General features: G+C 34.7%; 1 protein-coding gene across 4 annotated transcripts in view; it reads right to left on the reverse strand.

Annotated features, from left to right (window-relative positions):
- CBLB (Cbl proto-oncogene B) overlaps positions 1-21,815 on the reverse strand; it is a 211,760-nt gene that overhangs the window by 106,568 nt on the left and 83,377 nt on the right. For 3 of the 4 annotated variants that reach the window (XM_060640125.3, XM_060640124.3, XM_060640127.3), the window contains exon 4: positions 14,743-14,889. In XM_060640125.3, coding sequence (XP_060496108.1) covers positions 14,743-14,889 — 147 coding nt within the window. Of the gene's footprint in view, positions 1-14,742; positions 14,890-16,740; positions 16,839-21,815 lie in introns of those variants that run through there. The other variant, XM_060640126.3, reaches the window with a different exon arrangement.

Genomic DNA, 21,815 nt, shown 5'->3' on the forward strand with positions numbered 1-21,815 from the left:
AGGAATGGAAGACAAAAAATGTTAGGAGATTATAAAAAAAAAGGCAAAACATTTTCATGACACTACAAGTTCATAAAAGGATATATGTTTTGTTTTTAATTCATATGAAAAAAATCCACATAAGGTGTGAATCTCAACAAAGTCTACAGTATTTGAAAAGTCATATACTTCTGGTGTGAATGAGAATTTATACAGCATTTCTAGAAGGCAATTTGGCAGCAAGTGTCAAAAGCCTATATTTTTTGAAAAATCTACTTCTGGGATTTCACCTAACAAGATTATGTAAAAAAAAAAAAAAGTATACACACACACATATATATCTATATGTATATATATTTATACACATAAATACACAGCAACACAAATATCTACCCATAAATCTCTTCAATACAGTGTTGTTCATAGTAGCAAAAAATTAAAATAATATGTTCAATAGTAGTAATAGGAAATGTTAAAATCTTTGGATATAATATGTAACAGTAATTAACAGTTGTAAAAAAGAATATTGTCATGGAAAAGTGTCCATGGCATATTTAAATGGGAATTGCATTTCTGAAATTGTATGTCCTTTATGATCCAATGCTGAAAACTATCTAGAATGTTTGGAGATATCAATACCCATTTTAACTGATGATAACTGGATTGTGGTAGGAGTATGAGTGATTATTTTATTTTTCTCTGCAAGCCATTAGAGCATATTAATAAATATCCTCAGAAATAAAATATATACTAAAACTTTTTTTTAATTTTTGTAACATTTCTTTATTTTTGAGAGATAGAGCACAAGCAAGGGAGGGGCAGAGAGAGAAGGAGACACAGAATCCAAAGCAGGCTCCAGGCTCTGAGCAAGTGTTCAGCACAGAGCCTGACACGGGGATCGAACCCACGAACCATGAGATCATGACCTGAGCCGAAGTCAGTCACCCAACCAACTGAGCTACCCAGGCGCCCCAATATACTAAAACTTTTAAAGTACATTATGTAATCATACAGGAATCATTTAAAAACAAGAATTATAACAGTATTTGTCTGAGACATGATTTTATATGTGTAGTATATGTATACAAAAGAATTTGCAGATTAAAGAAGAAATAAGAGAATTCAACATGGTTGCTGAATATAAAACCAATATACAAAAATCAGTTGTATTTCTATAAATAAGCAATATATTGTTAGAAAATAAAACTTAAAAATACTTGACTTTTACAATAGCATCTGAAAATATTAAATAAGTAGAAATGAAGCTAAGAAAAGCTGAACAACACACAATCACAGAGGGATATAACACTTTAACGGACTAGCAGATTCAATATTGTAAAGATATCAATAATTCTCAAATTGGTGCTTAGATTTAATATAACCCTAGTCAAAAATTCTAGGAGACATTTCTGTAATAGGAAATGATAGGCCGATTCTAAACTTTATAGGCAAATGTCAAAAGCCAAGAATAATCAAGCCAATCTTCAATAGGAACAACACTGACAAACTTTTACTCTTTACATAATTAAGACAATGTGATATTAGCACAAGGATAAACAAATAGATGGAACAAAACAAAAATTTTAGAAAGAAATGCAATCATATTTAGACACTGGATATGTAACATCCACTAGATTTAAACAGCAGTGGGGAATGAATGACATTTTAAGTAAATGCTGCTTGGTCAAATGGATATACATACAGAAGAAACTACCCTTACTTAGTACCATATAAAAATTAATTTTAGACTATTGTTTTCTCTTTCATATTTAGGTATAAAATTAAAGTGTTTTTTTTATTTTTTTATTTTTTTAAGAAGAAATTAGAGAATATCCTCATTATTCTGGAGCAGGCCAAAATTTAAAAAGGGCCCAAAATGCTCAATGGATAAAGGAAAAGATAAATTATAACCTGTATTCATGAAAAGATATCACTAGCAAAGTGAAAAAGAAAGCCACATATTGGGAGACACTATTTACATACATATAAACAACAAAAGATTCACATCTAAATATTAATAAGTACTAAAAAACTGAGCAAATGATTTTCATATACACAAAGAAATCAAAACGTTCAACAAAGATCTATTCAGCATCAGAGAAATGTACATCAAAAAGACAGTGATATTCCACTCGACCCCACCAGTATGGCTTATGAAGGAAAACAAAAAAGCAAAAAAAAAAGACAAAGGATATCGAAGAGTTGGGGAAGATAATATGGAACAACAGGAACCTTTAGGCACTACTCATAGGTGATTCAGTTGGTAAGCCACTTTAGAATACTAAAAGCTACTAAAGCTAAAATTGTGCAGGAAGTAGGAGCCAGCAATTCCATTCCTAGAAACACATTCAACAGAAAAGCATACACAGGTTTTTAAAAATACAAAAAGAAAAAGTTCATAATAGCACTACTGATAATAATCCGAAAGAGGAAGAACCTAACGTTCATTACCAACAGAATCAATAGGTAAGTTATAGTGCAGCTGTACAATGGAGCAAGAATGAAGAGTGTGTCGCATGCAAGAACAGGGGTGAATTTCAAACATAAAGAGTAAAAGAAGCCCGATTTTTTAAAAGAACATAATTGTATGATTTCAACTATGTAGGATTGAATGATGCTAGAAGTCAGAACACCATGAGCAAACAGTGACTGTATGGAACTTGCTGAGGGTTTGGGGGTAAGAGGTGTTCTGAATTATAGATAATATGCTATTTATTTGGGTGGCATTTACATTGGTGTGTTCACTTCTTAAAAATTCTTCACCTTACACTTATGATTTATGTGCTTCCCTGTATGTATTATTAAACTTAATATATACAGCTTTAAACATTTTGACAATAAAAATCTAAGATGAAAAAGAATGGGAAATGTGGGAACGGATGAAGTACCTGCTGAATAATAAACAAGGAAGTCAATGTTTATTTGTTGTTTGTTGGTTTTGTTGCTGTGGCGGTGGGGGTGGTGATGGTCCTAGTTGTTTAAAACTCATTCTAGCTCAAGGAGGTAAAAATGTCATCTTGATTTTAAACAAAATGAAAATCTGTTCTATCCTTATTAACCCATTCCTGTTTTTAATTTCATCTGAATTTTGTTAGAAAATTCACTTCGACCAACAAAGATGTATTTAGTGTCAGTACCTTTAAATTGAGTGCTAGCTTTGTTCTGAAGATAATGAAACATTCGTAAGACCATTTATATCTTTTGATTTTTATTATGGATGCAAAATATTAGGACTGTGGTTCCTCAATCTGTTGATACTTATATCTATAGTTATTTCCTACATCTAATCTTTTTCTATAATAACTTCTGTAATTTGTTAAAGAATATGAAAATAGATTGTTATCAGGCTATACTGTTCTTACTCTGCCATCACAATTGTTTCTCAAAACAAATGCTTTTGTTTGTTTTTGAAAAGCACATGTTTTCCAGCAACCCACACAAAGAACATATTAAAACTCTGGTCAAGTAGTTGCCTCACAACTCATCATGGACAGGATGGCAACCATGGTTATCAAGGATATTCATAATTAGATCTAACCATTCCTGTGAAAATTCTTGACTCTCATACAGAAAGACACAGATGCTGGGTATTTGTGATTATTTTTGTCAAAAACGTTTGTGACATTTTGTCTATAGTATGGACATTCATTAATTCTCTGTAAAATAGACAAGTATCATTCTCATTTTCACATTCTGAAATTTACAAACACCTTTTATAAGATTGCAGAAACAAGGAAAATAGCTTCTTCAACATTATTCCTGATTTTCTCACTAACCTCACTCATATGAGAAGTTTGAGGTTTTCTGACTTCTGGTCTCACAGCCTGACTTTTGAACATGATAAATTTCCTAGAGCCATGAAATTACTTTGTACATAATTCCATTTATTTTCTGACTTTGAAATAAAGTTTATTGGTGAAAAGGGATGGGAAGAGGAACTATAAATACAATCCATAAGAATATGTCAAAATTCCGTATTTCATTTTCTACTTACTAGCCACTGACCATAGCAAAACAAAGATTCTGGTCTTAAAACAAAAGAGGATTTGTTCTTTTCTTTCTCACGCACAGCCAACTGTGCTTCACTATATTTTCTTTGAAAGGTCAGTGATACTTGGTAGGTTTGTAAAACACGTAAGATACAATAGCTCATGGATCACAGCAAAATACCTTTGATCTGCTGAGGTCAGATTAAACAAAATCAGGAAGTTGTAGATCCTAAAATTAGAAAGTCCTGCCACAGAAGGGCTTAAGTAAAGCTTTAAATGATCTTCCTTTTAGCATTAAGAGTCCAGTCTGTCTTATAAACAACAAAGCCAGTAATGAAACAAAACTCTTCATAAGTCTCTCTTTGTAGGTCAAATAAATTAACAATCGATGGGCAAAATCTGATAGGTATCTAAGTCAAACTGAGGTAAAAGAAATATAAAACTTCCAAACCTCTAAAATCCTCATTTAATAAACTGCATAAACACGTGGAACCTATTAAAGCTTTGGTTGTAAAGGAGACTTACAGAATTTTTTCTTTAATAGAAAATAAATCAGGTTATAAGCGCCTTGTTACTACATCTAATGGAAACTTTTAAGTCTATCTTGTTTGATCTTTTAGTACTATTATCTGGTTCATCTCCCTTTTTCTTTAAATCTTATCTTCCTTTAGCATCTGTAACACCACACACTCTTCATGTTTTTTCCCCCTACTTTTCTGACCATTCCTCCTTTTCTTAAATGTCCTCTGGATACTTCATTCATCAGAATTCTTTAAGGATCTGTCCTCTTCATTCTCCCTGCACATTCTCCATGGTCTATATCATTTAGTTCAATGGCTTCACACAGCTTTCAGAGAATGTGAACTCAAATATCTAGGGACCAGACAGTTAACAGAAATAAGTAAAGAGATCCAGGTGAGGATTGCAATGAATTGAAGGAGAGCACATCTAACTTGGGCAAGCTGGGACCCAGGTATAGCCAAATGCTGCCTTGTCAGAATTCAGATCTAGTGGTGCCATCACTCCCAATTATTCAGTGAAACTCAATACAATATTTTTGTGGAAAATAAATCTTTAAAAGTTACCAACTAATTTTTTAATTAAACATTTCATAAGGCCAAGAAAAATATTCCACAGGCTGTTACTCTGTATGCTCTCATAAATACACTGTCAATTCTAAAATCTCTATCCCTATTCTATATTCTTCCCGTACCCCCAAGGTTGTATATCCAACCTAATATATATCACATGGAGTTATTTAGGTGCCCCAAACTGAACTTGTCTGTTTGCCAAATCCCCTCTTCTTCCTACTTTTCCTGTCTCAGTGCAGGATACCCAGTTGTTCAAAGCAGAAGTTGAGATATCACACTTGACTCATTTCTTTTACCTCATATATCTTAATAGTCAAGTATGGTTAATTTTATCTCTAGGTCACTCTCAAAGTCATGTACTTTTTACTTATATATATGTACATTTATTTTGTGTACTGATTATATATTATTTTATATATTGATTTTATGTATGTTATAATTTGTACCTAGTTTTCTACAATAGCCTCCTATCCGTCTCCTATTTCTAATTCTTCAGGTTCTAATGGGGGAAGGCAGTCAGACCTTAACATGATTATTTTTTAGATGGGAAGAAAATATTGAAATTCTACTTGCATTTTTATGTAGCTTTTAAATTCACATTATATGTCTTTTATTTGTATTACATATGAGAATACACATTATTTGTGTAAGAATATATGTATATATTCAGATCATAAATAATATGCTTAAAAGTATTTAATAATAAGTTAGTAATAAGGAATATAATCAAATGGGTTTGGAAGCCACTACTCAAATTCATTATATCTACTTCAGCAAGAGTCAGCCACCTAAAATCCAAGTGTGACCACTTTCCTATTTAAAACCCATCAGTGGTTCCCCATTGTTCTCAGGGCTCCAAAGAACAGTTTTAAAAATGCAACTTTGTATATGGAAAAAGAAATACAAAGGGGAAGAAATGAACAGAGCTTTCAAAACATAGTGCAAGAGAGAGATTAATAGTTACAAGTACTTTGGTCTTTGAGACAGGGTAATTCCCATGGTGGATCATAAACCACTATTTTTTATTTGGATTCCTTGTTCATCAAGGAATTTTCTAGATAGGATATGGCTCCACACATCAATTATCAATGGGGACACAAATATCCTCATCTGCCTGACAGTGGCGCTAGTCACTGTAAATTAAAAAATAAAAATGTGGGTTATAGATCAGTTTATGAGCTCAACTGAATTGTGTCTACTCTGTAAACACACTCTTGGTTGTATGAAATCAGATTTCAAGGCTGAACGCCAGAACCTAAATCATGTTGCTTTTGCTAGGTAAAGGTAACTTAGTAAAGGATTCAGAGTGGAGAGAAGGAAAAAAATGAAGGCATTTATGTAAACTTGAAATTATCTGTACCTTTGTTTTGAACTCCAGCAGACTGTAACAACTCAGTCCCAATCACAGCATTTTCTACCCAACAGACTGCTAGACTCCTTAGTAACAAATGTGCAGCCCACCCAAAATACCAGCTCCTCCACAGTGCCTGAGCGGTCTGCTCTAGTAAATAATTCAGTATTTGTGACATTCCTTAAGCACCTTTCTAATGGAACAGAACTGGTTTCAAATATTTACCAATTCTGGATATACTATCGCCCCAAATTGAATACATACTGCCTAAAGGTAGAAAACTACAATTTGGTATCTTATTTGCTTTTATGTATCTTGTTATAAGGAGTCAAACAAAATAGGCCTGTAATTTCATTTTCCTTATTAATATAAACAGCCTTAGTTTTGTTTTTTTTTTTTTAAAGGTGACAATAGAAGTTGCCTAAATAATAGAAATATTAAATAGCATTCCTTGAGTTCTAGGTCAGTTTTTTTTTTTTTCTCTCTGTACAGTTAGTTACCTGGTGAAAGTCCTTAATTTCTCTTGTGTACCTCCTCCTTTAATTAAATATGACTAAGCTGCCTTTTCTTTGAGTAGAGGAAATGGCTGATCTAGCTATTATGCTAGAAAAACACGTATCTCACTCACTGGAAAGGTAAAGAAACTATCGTCCTTTGTTTCTTATTAAAAGTGAAAGGAAAATACAGGAAACCAAAGAAGGTCCATACCACTTCCCCAGGAAATCAAAGGTAGAGGCAATGAACTGAGCTTTAAATAGATCATTTTTCCCCCCATGGTAAGCAAGATAGTTTCTTATATTCTGTCCTATGCCAAATTTTAGAAAATGTATTATTTATTTTTGGCTTTCGCTTTTATGTTTCTAGGGACTGTGGAACACCCATCATACGAAGTTGAATATTAACTATATTATTTGCAGAATAATTAATATAATGGAGTCTTTAGGGAGATTGAAGGTTTAAACTGGTTAACTATTCCACAACACAAAGGGCTTACTATGTGCCAGACACTATTCTACATGCCTTATAGGTAGAGTTTAACTCTTTTAACCTTCACAACAACTCTGGATAGGAGGTATTATTGTCATTTTATCAACATTTTATAGATGAAGAAATTGATGCATGGAGAAAGCAAGTAGCTTGCCCAAAGTCACAAAGCTAGTAAATGTTACGGTCACAGCCTGAGCACACCCACCTACACACGCACCCGTAAGCACACTGCCTCCCAACCAATTAAGTGAGCAAACTCTGTGTCTCTGTCTTTATCTCACTATGCAGACGCTCACACACATCCCTTTACTCCTCAACTCATTTAAATTAAGTAAATGACAGTTCCTACAAGTCTAAATATGAGACATTGTGCTAAGCTACTTCAGGAAATACAAAGATGAGTAATAAGCCTGATTTCATGGAGCTTATACTCTAATGGGAAGTAAAATAACTAGGCAGATGATATTAAAACAACAAAAATAATAAGTACAAAGCATAAGCAAGAGTAGAGGAGTTCAAGGAAGAGATCTAGTAATAACAATAGGGATAGAATCATAAGCAAGGCACACTTTGAGGGATTAATAAGAATATTTATGCCAGAGATTATAAACACCTTCAAGAGGGAGGAGCAATATGGGCACAGACATAGAAACCTGTAATTGATGTGTCAGGAAAGAGCCAAAATGTCCCACTTGACAGAAGAAAAGGACAGAAGTAAAAAAGAAATGCTAGAAAAATACATCATGAATTAATCCAGCAATTACTGTCTGTTATGTATACAGTACCTAAAGGACACATTCAATACATTTAAAGGATAATAAAGACTATAGTAAAAATGAAGTTAGCATATGTGAAAGAACTAGACACAGAGTCTGACATATAATAACTCTACTAACGTATCTGGATGAAATTTTGTGGATAAAATGTTAACAAGGAACTTCATAGTCACACAGAAAAGACCCACACAGTAAACATACATTCAATAACACAAACAGGTCTACAACACAATAGGGACACAAAGCATGGAATTATTGAAGTTGAACATACGGAGGGATGTATATTAGTGAGAACACCCCAGAAAAGGAGACTTCTGACCTAGACCTGAAAAATTCTGGGATGGTAAAAAAGAAAGAAGAGGCAAAGGAGGCTTTCAGGGAATTGAACTGTAGGAACTGAGGATTAAAAAAAGAAAAAAAAAATCAATTTGTAGATAATAAAGTCATTGAATATTTTGAGCAGAGAGTAAACATCATTCATCCATTCACCTATCCATCCAACTATCCATATAGTCTGCTGATATTTATTAGTGCCTGCACATTCCAGGAGGTGTGCCAGGTTCTGAGAAACCAAATCCAGGAAGGCAGGTCCTTGCTTTCAAGAAACCTTTCTAGTCTATTAGGAAGGGTGATCGTGTCAACAGTTCACTGCAGTCTAATATGACAGATATGAGCAAAGGCGCCTGGAACAAAGAGTATGGATATCCACCTTAGAGTAGGGGAGCTTCCAAAGTGGCATGGCTGACTGGCTTTCCAAGCAGTGGATGTCGTCTAGGAAAACAAAAACACATTGGGAAATAAAGTGTTGTGTAGTTAGGTTCTTTCTTTGAGAATGAGCAGAGTACAAAGAGATGAAGCCAGAAAAAAACAGTTCCTAAAGCTGGTCATGTTAATGGGATTTGAGATTTTAAACTAGAAGCAGTAACAATTCATGGAAGCATTTCAGACAAAGAGACAGAGAGAGGGAATGATTAGTTCTGTTTTTTTGTTTTTGTTTTTTGTTTTTTTTGAAAGAGCTCACTAGTCTAAGAACAACAGGATAGGTTGTTACTGAAGATAGGAAGACCAGTCAGAAAGTTGCTGCTGTAATTTAGGGAAGGGTTTGAACTTGAAATTGAAGAACAGAACTTGAAGTAAGAATGGAGAGAAGATGACGTATAAAAAGATTCAGGTTTAGAATCCATGATTCTTACTGAATTACAATTTTGTTGGAAATGCAAGTCCAGATCTCCCCAGTATGAAGTAGTACTTAGCACCATTAGCCCCAAAATTGCTACCTGACGTGCTTAGAAAAATGTCACCCAGAGTGTAATCACATCAATGGATTTCTGTTGGTCTAAACAGTGGGTAACCCATTTTTTCAGGCTCATGCTTAAAGCTTCTGGACTCTAAACTACTACTCCAGAGTAGTTGCAGAACACTCCAGAGTGCCAAGATTCAGTTTGGTACTGATCTTATTTTGCAGTATTTACCTAGACACATTTCTTCAATAGTGTCACTTCTCTTTTCCCATATATTTCTACTATCCCCTGGTCAGCAGATTAAGAAAGCAAAAGCAGGACTCAACTATCAAAACATTCGATGAATTTGCATAACCACCTAACAAATGCAGACCTTCCAAACTAATTTACCTGACACATGATTATTATTGATCTCCTTGGGACTCCAGTCAGGCACAGTCTCTTGGCAGCTGGGCTTGAGTCCTGAGAAGAGAGGTGGGTCCTGCCATGACTTCAAAAAGGTTGAGAAGCACAGAAAGGAAGTATTTGGCATGTAACACCTAAAATTTTTGTCTACTGGGATACCAACTCAACATACAGAAATCTGCTCCATTTCTATACACTAATATTGAAGTAGCAGAAGGAGAAATCAAGAGAACAATCCCATTATTACTTGCACTTAAAAGTGCAAGTACCTAGATATAAACTTAACCAAGGAAGTGAAAGACCTTAACTCTGAAAACTGTAAAACACTGATGAAGAAATTGAAGATGACACAAAGAAATGGAAAGACCTCCCATGCTCATGGATTGGGAGGACAAATATTGTTAAAATGTCCATACTACCCAAAGCAATCTATGGATTTAATGTAATCTGTACCAACATACCAACAGCATTTTTCACAGAACTAAACCAAATAACCCTTGAATTTGTGTGGAACCACAAAAGACCCTGAAATAGCCAAAACAATCTTGAGAAAGGAGAAGAAAACTAGAGGTATCACCATCTCAGATTTCAAGATACACTACAAAACTGCAGTAATCAAAACACTACTGTATGGGCACAAAAATAAGACACACAGATCAATGGAACAGAACAGGGAGCCCAGAAATAAACCAATGATTATACGGTCAATTAATCTTCAACAAAGAGGGAAGAATATGGCAATGGGAAAAAGAGTCTCTTCAACAAGTGGTGCTGGGAAAACTAGACAGCTACATGCAAAAGAATGAAACTGGACCACTTACTTACACCATAAACAAAAATAAACTCAAAATGGATTAAAGACATAAATGTGAGACTTGAAACCATAAAAATCCTAGAAAAGAACACAGGAAGCAATTTCTCTGACATTGGTTGTAGCAACATTTTCCTACATATGTTTCCTGAGGCAAGGGAAACAAAATCAAAATAAACTAATTGGACTACATCAAACTTAAAAGCTTTAGGGGCACCTGGCTGGTTCAGTTGGTAGAGCACACAACTCTTGATCTTGGGGGCACGAGTTCAAGCCCCATGTTGGGCATAGAGCTTACTTGAAGAAAGAAAACGAAACAAAACAAAAACTTCTGCACAGCAAAGGAAACAAAAGGACAACCTACTGAATGGGAGAATTTATTTGTAAATGACATATCCAATAAGGGGTTAGTATCCAAAATATATAAAGAACTTATACAACTCAACACCAAAGAAAGCAAATAATACAATTAAAAAATGGACAGAAAATATGAATAGACATTTGTCTAGAAAAGACAACCAGATCTGGGGCATCTGGGTGGCTCAGTTAGTTGGGCGTCCAACTTCAGCTCAGGTCATGATCTCACGGTCCATGAGTTCGAGCCCCGTGTGGGGCTCTGTGCTGACAGCTTGGGAGCCTGGAGCCTGCTTCAGATTCTGTGTCTCCCCCTCGCTCTGCCCCTCCCCTGCTCATGCTCTGTCTCTCTCTGTCTCAAAAATAAATAAAAACATTAAAAAAAAAAAAAAAAAAGACAACCAGATGGCTAACAGACACATGAAAAGCTGCTCAACATCACTAATCATCAAGGAAATGCAAATCAAAACCACAATGAGCTATCACCTCAAACATGTTAGAATGGCTAAAATCAAAAACACAAGAAAAAAGTATTGGTGAGGATGTGGAGGAAAAAAAAGAACCCTCTTGCACTGTTGGCAGGAATGTCAACTGCTGCAGCCACTGTGGAAACCAGTATGGAAGTTCCTCAAAATTTAAAATTAGTGGGGCACCTGGGTGGCTCAGCTGGTTAAGTGTCTGACTTCAGCTCAGGTCATGATCTCATGGTTTGTGAGTTCGAGCCCCACATTGGGCTCTCCGCTCTCAGCACAGAGTATGCTTCAGATCCTCTGAATCCTTCTCTCTCTGCCCCTCCCCCACTGGCACACTCACGAACATCCTCTCTCTCAAAAATAAACATTAAAAAAATTAGAATTACCATATGATTCAGTAATTCCCCTACTGGGTATTGACCCGCAGAATATGAAAACACTAATTTCAAAAGATGCATGCACCCCTATGTCATTGCGGCATTTATTTACAATAGCCCAAATATGGAAGCAGCCCAACGGTCCATAGATAGGTGATTGGATAAAGAAGAGGTGGTATATATGCACAATGGAATATTACTCAGCCATAAAAAAGAACAAAACCTTGCCATTTGCGACAACGTAGATAGATCTAGAGGTTTAATGTTACATGAAATAAGTCCGTTAGAGAAAGACAAATACCATATGATTTTACTCGTATGTGGAGTTTAAGGAACAAAGAAAAAGAGACAAACAAAAAACTCTTAACTAGAGAAAAAACTGGTAATTACCAAAGAGAAGGTGGGTGGTGGATTAAGTGAAATAGGTGATGGGGATTAAGAGTATGTTTATCATGATGAGAACTGAGTAATGCATGGAAATGTTGAGTCACTACATTGTACACTTGAAACTAAGATAACACTGTATGTTAATTACACTGGAATTAAAATTAAAAAATAATAATAAAATAAAAAATCTTGTCTGCTTCCTGTTTTTATGAGATCTGAATACCAAAACTGCCTTTGGGAGTTTTACAAAATCTCTTGAAAAATAGCTTTGTCCCAATTTTAGTCCAAGCATAATATCTTTTTCTCTCTGACCATTCCTTTGAAAAAAAAATACAATACTCCTTAAGCTGAAAAACTACTTTATGAAAATCATAAGTTGTTTGGCTGTTTTTAGAACTAACTCCTCAATGCTTCTGCTTTTAGAAACAATACTAGTCTCAAGTTTAAAGGCACTGGTTAGATCAAATGAAAGCATTCTCACATGGCCTCAATGTGTAGCGAGATAAATGACAGAAATGCTTCCGTATGAGAACTAAGTTACGTGAAAATATAAACTAGTATTAGAGCATAAGGAAGATAAAAGAATTCAACCTTTTGAAAGGCTACATCATTCATTCATTTGCTTGCTCATTCAATAAAATACTGTGAAATAAGGTGAAAACCCACAGAGAATATAAAGATGGTTTCTCCAATGATCTAATAAAAGAATCATTAATTTTGATGACTATGGAAATATGTCTGAGTTCCAGAAGGAGCTTTAAATTTGGCTCTCATCCCAAAAGTAAAATATTAAAGAAAAATGGAACAGCTTTCTCAAGGAAGTGAAGACAAAAGAAAAAGGTATAAAGGTTTGGGAGGTAAGGACGGTATTTAATCAGTATTTCAAGAATCCCCCACTTGATTTAATAGTGCTTTCACTCATGTAGCAGTTGGAAGAAATTTCAGCCCCTTGATGTCTATGGTTATAAATAAAGGGAAATAAAGAGGTCTCAAATGCATAATTCTCTGTGGCTCGAAGTGCCAGCAAAACAAAGTCTGCTCTTAAAAAAAAACGTGTGAGCAATCTTTCCATTTTCTACTGACCTTTTGACAAGCAAACAATTTCATAACTCACCAGAATTTTCAGTTTTCAAAAAGAAATACCACAAACATTTTGTCCTGTAAGTTTTCTTAAAATTTTAAGATAAAGTATATTTTGAAGGTTACCAACTGTTTGCATTAGGCTCAAAGTATTAATACATGAGCTGTGACTTCAAGAAATCCTCTTGGTTCTTACGCCCAGAATTGGGCAATGCCTTTCTGCTTTCTACAGTCCACAAATATTTAATTAGCATACTTTTGGCTGTAATTCTAATTTAGATGAGGATGAACCTTTCCTTTTAATTTCTCATTTGTGAATGGATATAGGAGCATTATAAATAGCTAGATTTCTGGAACACAAAATGTCCATGTTAGTGGCAAAAACCGTATTTCCCCCTTTAGTGCCAAAAAATCATTCAGAATATATTTTATTTAAGAAATAGGAAAAGGGCTTTAATACTTCCAAAGTCAAAAGTTAAGAAGCTAAGCACTTAGCACTTAGATAAGCAGAGTACTTCATAGAGAAAAAAAAAAAAAAAAAAGGGAAACCCACTGTTACAGTTAATTTACCAGTGTCAAAAGATGAAGACCATCAAAAGTATATACCAACATTTTATAGGTCTCATTTCACCAGTGAATGTATAAATATAGACATTTAAAAAGGGGATAAAAACAATAATCTATGTGTAAGTGATCACTCTTCTCCTTTAATACTCAGCCAGGATTCTGCCTACATTCAAGGACATTCTGAGGGTGCTCACCAAAGTTTGTGTCTGGGGAGGAAGTATCTAAAGGAAATCATCTTTAGCTACTTCGTGATAACACTTCTATAGCTTGTTTACACAAGATCCTCATTTCTATATCTTGTTTACACAACTCAAACTCTGTGCAATGATACAAAGAAAACCTGAAGTGGGGTGCTAAAGTATTCTCTTTCAGCTGAATATGAGTTCTCAACCAAGCTTACTAACCACCTCCTCTAAGAAGCAGTCCCTGATTCATTCAATCATGAAGCAACTGTTACCCTCTCTGAATTGTCAGAAAAACTTATTTATGCCATTTTTAAAGTCTCTATCCCTTTCTGCCTCTTATTTTGTATACGTGCCCTAGGTGTGTACTAAGTTATAAAAAAGATACGAGCTTCTGAGAGATTCCATCTTCTATACCTCTGCTTCTTAGAGGTAAACTATTTAACTCAATGAATGCTCATCAAATAAATAATAGTATGACTGCTATTTGCTTTATAGTAACATAAAACTATTTAGTAACTAAGGCATACTTTTGGTGGCTAAACAGAAAAATTAGCAATCAAAACATTTATCAAATATGCTCAAGTACAGTCTCAAAATATTCAAGTAAAATCTATACCATATGGAACTAGAGGTAAGACGAGGTCATTCTTCAAAAATGGATGCAGATGATAATAATGATTTGTACTTACTTGTCTCCAAAAAACTTTCTCCAGAACTCAGCAGCGTCTGCTTTCGTGATACGAAAGTTATCTCCCTGGAATTGCCCATTAGGAAAGATTGCTTTAATTTCTGCCAGCATGTGACTGAAGATAAGGGACAGTTTGGTGAGATTTCGTCTGTAGACATAGAGGGGGGAAAATGAAAAAAAAAATATATATAGGCACATGTTAAGTTTTAATGGGAATACATATTATGAAAAATAAAATTATGAATAGTATTAACATAGGTCTTAGTGGCTGATCGTGAACCTCAACTGAATAATGCATCTAAAATCAACGTTCATATAAACTATACATTTAAATTCCTAAGAGGCTTTCATTTTATATTTATCCATGTATTCATTCAACATAAACAAGAACAAGATAAATTACATGATTTCAATGAGCTCACAGCTTAATGGGAGAGGTAAAAAAAAATCATAATCAAATATAAATGCTGAACACAAAAGTCAGAGTGACTATTTCTACATGAGGAAGAAAGGAAAGATTAATAATCATCAGAGGAGGATCTAGGGAAAATTAAGTAGTTTGACAGATGAAAGACTTGGAGTGAAAGGGAGGAAGGGAAGGGAAGGAGAAGGTATCAGGGTATTAGCAACAGCTTCTATACAAAAGTACAGAGGGATGAAATAGAACTATTTATGTCATTTCCAGGTTTAGCATGGCTAGAGAAGAGCAGAAAAAGATGGAAGAAAATGGCATGACACAGGATGAGAAAGTTTGGTGAGGACGTGAAATAAAGAGGCATCTGGAACAATGACCAAACTTTTTGTCAAATACACTTCTACTCTCACTAAGAAATGAGAGTTTCTGATGATGGGCTCCAGATATGCTCATATTTCAGAAGCTCCTTGAGCAATTCTACTGTACTCCCCTTGTGAGGAGCTACTGCTAGAAGGAACAGGGAACCAAAATGGATTAAAAAGACAGAGCATATGATTAAATCTGTTTTAGGAAAAAAAGTTATGGTACACGGCACCCAGGTGGCTTAGTAGGTTAAGCGTCTGACGCTTGATTTTGGTTCAGGTCATGATCTCCCGGTCTGTGAGTTCGAGCCCCACACCGGGCTCTGTGCTTACAGCACGGAGCCTACTTGGGATTCTCTCCCTCTCTCTCTGCCCCCCCTCCCCCCCACCGGCTTGTGTTCTCGCTCTCTCTAAATAAATAAATAAACATTAAAAAAAAAAAAAAAAAGACAGGAAAAGTTATGGTAGTATGAAAAAAGTGGTTTAGAATGTTGGGAAAGGCAGGTGTTATCTTCACTGTAATTACCATGGTAAGTTCTGGGGATTCTGGCAGGGTTTAAAACATGATTCATACTTCAGAATACTACTATCACCTGCACTCCTTCCTGCCACTTCGTAAGAACTTTATAAAATGTTAATCAGCCCAAAACTGCTGGAGTTAACCAGTAAAGAAGCAATTGAAACACAAAACACTAAAGAGCTCTTCAATTTTGAACTGACCATGCTTCTTTATATTCCTGTTTACTCAGAATCACCAGAACTCAGTAGATACATATATATAATATCTTTCCATTTTGAAGCTTCAGCTGCTTTTGTGTGTGTGGTGAGGGGCCAAGGGTGAGGAGAAGGGGGAGGCAATTGCTTTAGGACTAAACATAGAGGATAATTAACAGAAAAAGCCATCACATTTGCAATGCATTTAAAACTATACAATATTTCAATAAGCCTATGACACTAAGAGATATGGTTCTTTACCCCGTTTTCATTCATGTATTTGTGTTTAATGACTCTCAAATAACAAGCAAAAACATGTTAGGTACCAAAGACATCACACAATATGCACCTGTCAATAATGTCAATGAGTATCACTCTTTCTAAAACATTTAGAAAAGGAACCTATAACTTCCCATGTAAGATGAATACAGAATAAAGGAAGGTACTCATGATAAAAAGCAGGAAAAATAGGAATGAAAGGAAAACAATAGTATAAAGTACTCTATACCTCAATGAATTCACCTCTATTGGAAAACCAAAACTGTCCCAATTTCCATAATGTTTATAATCTATGAGAAGACTTACGACAAAGAGGAATCAGAACTTTAGGCCATATTTTAATGCTTAGCAACAGTAAACAATCTGCAAAGTCATTACAGTTATACATAACATTCCATTATTTTCTTTCTTAGATTCAGCCACACTGCCACACCATTCAGCCTAATCCAAATGTGAAAGTTCTTTAGTCAACTTTGATCTTATCATTTATGTCAATACATCCTCATTTAGTATGTATGGTAGATACAAGAAATTCAGTTGTAGGAAATGAAAACGGAACTATAGAACTAGATCAAAGGGAAGAAATGTGGCCAGTACAAGCTGCAACTGACTTTTGAAATTTGAGTTGAAGGAAGAACATAAAGTCATGTTAGAAAATCTGCAACAAATTTACTTATATAATTAGGCAAAAGGGTTAATTTTCCACCAAACTTCCAATTGATAGATACAGGGGAAAAAAAAAAGAAAACATCAATATGGCTATAATTAGGGTAAACCAACTGTTCCTTATGTCTGAATTGGTTGCTCTCCATCCACTTATGCCTTTGTTCTTTAATCATATCCAAATGTTTTTCATTTTTATTTGTTAGATCTAAAGTCTGAAGCACAATGCCAGTGATTACCCATCTCAGCTATGTGATCAACTACACTTTAAAGCAGAACTACTAACATTTTATCTTTATAATTTACAGTCTAGAAGCTGTAGTAATCACTAGTACCTATATAAATTAAATAATCAGTTTTAAATTATCAAATGTAGGTAAGAGTTCAACTTTCTTAATTCCTGCAAGTGGATCACCACATTTTTTTTTACATTTTGCATAAACTAAGGCAGTGGAAAAAGATATAGTTTTGCCTTTAGTCTTTAAAGAAACTTAAATTCAAGTTGTTAAAAATATGTGAATGCAACAGTGTTGTATTACCTTAATTTTCACAGATGAGAATATATATTTGTATTTATTTTATATCTAGTTTTTAAATACATGCACATACCATACACATGTAAATGATCACCTTGGAAATGCATTATTTAAAAGATCAGTTTTTAGAAGTTGTAATTCACAACAAGATATGAACTGACATCTAACTGTACTATCCAATGTCATTTAAATTTATTATCACAGCATATGGTTTTTGTCTTTTCAATAACGGTGGGGCTTTGTTGTTGTTTAATATTATTTTGCTATACATTACGTGCTTTAATTCCCCTTCTCACTTTTTTTAAATAACTTCCAATTTTGAAAACAAAATCCAAGAATATAATTATCTCTAACCATTTAGCCACAGGAGGAAGAAAGGCAACAACAATACATCTTCTTTCTAGATGAAATGTTTTTTCCTTATTATGAAAAATTTCCATACTTGGCCAATTTTCCCTAGGCCCACTGATTGCTGCTCATCATAACACCAAAATGATGAGTGGTTAATAAAGGATTTGATTATTACTAATTAAGAGTGTATTTCTATCATCAAAACTCCCCTACCCCAAAACATCTAAAAAAGTAAAAAAGCTCGTCCACAAAGACTCAATAACCTTGTAAACATAACTTTAATTTTACAAAGAATTCTGCAACACTTTCACATCAGAGATATTTTGACTAATTACTACATCTCCCATTAATCAGCACAAGCTACGCCATTTTTAATACTGGTTTTGTGTGAAATTTCGTTTATTAAGAAATAAGCTTCAGAAAAGGAATATCTTGAAATACCAAGTGATCAAAAAGTAGCTTCCAGATGGCAATACTGGGTAAACCAGTAAAGATGCTGATATTAGAGGAAACTTGAAGAAGAGGAAGGAAGGGTGGATGAGAAGGAAAGCTAGCTGCATTATTTTAAAAAGGATGCATCAGCAGTGTCAATATTGCCCATGCAGCAAGGTACCTCTTTTTTTCCTGGATTCAGCCACCTAATATTGTATTTCTTCAAAACAGTATGAATCAATTTCTCCAAAAGTCAGATTACATTACTGCACAGAATGTGAGGTTGAACCAGAGGGAATTAGCATGACTTCTGGAATGATGGAGTTTCCCTGTTTAGAAGTAAGTCTCAGTAGCCTAAAGTGGCTACAGCCAACATCCTAAGAGACTGGAGGCACATGATGATGAGGGATAATACAATCCTACCCTTAATAAACACAGCACATCATATGGGAAAAAGAGACATGAACAGATTATTATGATGCAATACGGCGGGGTCAACACACCGAACACATAGCCGTCTTGACATGATAAATTAAATTTGAAAAATGCATAAAAAATATATCAGGATTCGATTAGTAGCCTCCACTAAATGTGAGAGAGACACAAAGAATGTGATCTAATCAGACTGTATATAGTCCTTGCATTTTTTTCAAGAAACATCTGTGTCATAAATCAAGGAAAAAATAAAAAGCTTTAAATGCTGAATTAGTGAAAAACTTCATATGACACTTTATATTAGTGAGGTCTAAAGTTTGTGGGCATGTACTACCTTTGGTAGAAGAAAACAGGGGACCATTTTTTATCTAAAAACCATTAATTCAATTCTCACATTTAAAAAGTAGAACATGCTCTTCTTAATCTTTACAAGGTGAAAAAAATTCAACATGAAAAGAAAGGCAGGACATAAAGAATATAAACAGTAGCACTTAAAATGAGACTCACGTCCAGTTAAAGAGCAATTTCCATTCACTGTATTTCTAATGTAGTGCCCTCCAAGATGGGTGTATAGAGTTATTTCACACTGTTTTTGACCTTGGGAACATTTAGATTCCTAAGAAAGTGAAGAGACTAGGCTGATGTAAGCCTTGCCTTTCATTTCTCCCTCGTGGGAACAGACTATTATTAAGATGGATCCTGAGAGCCTTAAATTAAACTGGATCTTACCCATTCCCTGCCCAAATGCTTTAAAGTTTCCAATATTTCCAAGGGAGTGTGAGGCAGAGCTTCCAAGTCCAAATACCAACAAACACTCAGAGTCCACCCCAAGTCATGAGAGGAGTAAAGAGTGTGAGCAGAAACTAACCAGAGTTGCAGGGGAAAGGATAATTTCTCAAGCTTCCCCATGTTACTTCTTAGAAACTGAAGTGCTTGCTTAAAAAGGAATTTAGCAAACCATGTCAGTCCCAAAACTGCACTAAGTTGGATAACAAAGGAAAGACTTTTTCCTTTGCTAAAGAATGGATCACCTACCACTAACATGGCTGGGAAAGCCAAGCCCTACCTTGTGGCTGGGGAAGATGAACGCCGGGCATCCTTTGATCTCGATGTGGCATATACTCCTGAATGTGTTGCCTGCAAAGGTCTATTAAGAAGAGCAAGACGCCATCTCTCAAATTAAGGATGTTGCTCTCACAGTAAATAGATTTCCTTTCCAAAACAGTTTTAAATGGACAATTTACAAATGCCTTACTTAAGCCTAACTCAAGCATGAAATATGCCTATTATGTTCAAATATAATATCCTTTGACAAATTCCCAGGTGATATTCAAAAGATATTCTGCTTCATCTGTCAACTATTCTATATTAAGGAGTGTGGCCCTGAAATGGACAGTACTAGGTTTATATGTGTACTCTTGAACAAGTCGCTGAAGCAGTCTGCATCAGTTTCCTCACCCTCAAAATTTTAAGTAAAAATGCTTGTCCCACTGAGTTGTCACGAGTAAATAAGGCATGTAGGTAAGACCCTAACACATCAAAATTTTAAAACAATAATTAAGAGTTATTATTAGTTCTACCCACCACCTCTTTAAAAGTGTAAGTATCTATCATTAGTCTTTCTTTCTTCTCCCATATATTATTGTTCATTAAATTGAGGGCCAACTTTAAGGCAAAAATCATCATTCTCACTTTATCAAGATCAACAGTTGTCAATGGTAGCCCTTTACACTTCCACGGCAAGCAATAGACAAGAACTGGGTTCATCCATTCAGTCATTTATTCCACAAATCTTGAGTATCTATATATACTAGGTTTGGTTTAGGCACTGATAATGCAAGGATGATGGCACAATCCTACTCTTCATAAATTTAGGGGGCTTAGACATCTCCAATGGCACAGGACAATGCAGTGGGAATAATGCTGTGAAAGAACCAGAACAACGGTGGTAATCAGTGAGGGAAGCAGAGGAGTTTACAACTTCTGGAGTGACACAGAACTGACCAGAACGTAGCCCTGCAATGGGTAGGTACAGTAAGGCGAATGGGACTTCACCTAGGAATTAGATAACTCCAAGGTTGAATGGGGTCATTTGTGTGGATTTTGAAATTTCTTATGATTATGACAGTTTACATAAAGATAATAACTACAACAAACCTTATCTCAATATATTCAAAAAGGCTTCCAAAATAATTGCTTTAAGGTCAGTTCTTTTAACTTTGTGGCAATGCCAAAGTGGGATTAACAACATCTCTTCGAGGATTTCAAGTTTTATGTGGAAAATTTATGATGAGAACATACTTCAGTACGATATCACTAGTACTTTCAACTGGTTTAAAGGCTTAACAATATCCACTTCAATAAAGAAAACTCTCTACTATTGGATGTGTTTTGATTAAACCTAGTCTTTAACAAGTATCCTTTTGTAAAAGAAATCTTAAAATGTAGACCAGTCTATCACTTGAGAGAGAAAAGAAAAAATCCATTCCTACATCCTTTTTTATTTAAGATAAAATACAATGAAAGTTCTGTGAACTAAGTGAAGTCATCGTCGCTGTGAGATTCATACAGAAGCAACAAGAACACAGAACTTTGTTTTCTTTGTTGGGTTCTTTTTCAAAAGAAACACTAGAAGTTCAAACTATACTTTGATGACCCGGCGTAATGTGATAAAAGAGAAGTCTCATCAACAAAGTGAACTCCGAAGCAACACTTTTTCTTTTTTTTTTTTAATCTAGATTTATTTTTTTGTTCTTTGCAATTCCTTGTAAACTACCAAAAAAAAATTACAGTGAAGTAGTAATCTGAATTACTCAATTAGAAGTATTGTTTCCAATGGAAAATTCTTAATTATCTTTCACTTGTTACACTCCCTACCCCACAATTT

This window comes from Panthera onca, chromosome C2, assembly GCF_046562875.1.
Source record: "Panthera onca isolate mPanOnc1 chromosome C2, mPanOnc1 haplotype 2, whole genome shotgun sequence".
Taxonomy (NCBI): Eukaryota; Metazoa; Chordata; class Mammalia; order Carnivora; family Felidae; genus Panthera; species Panthera onca.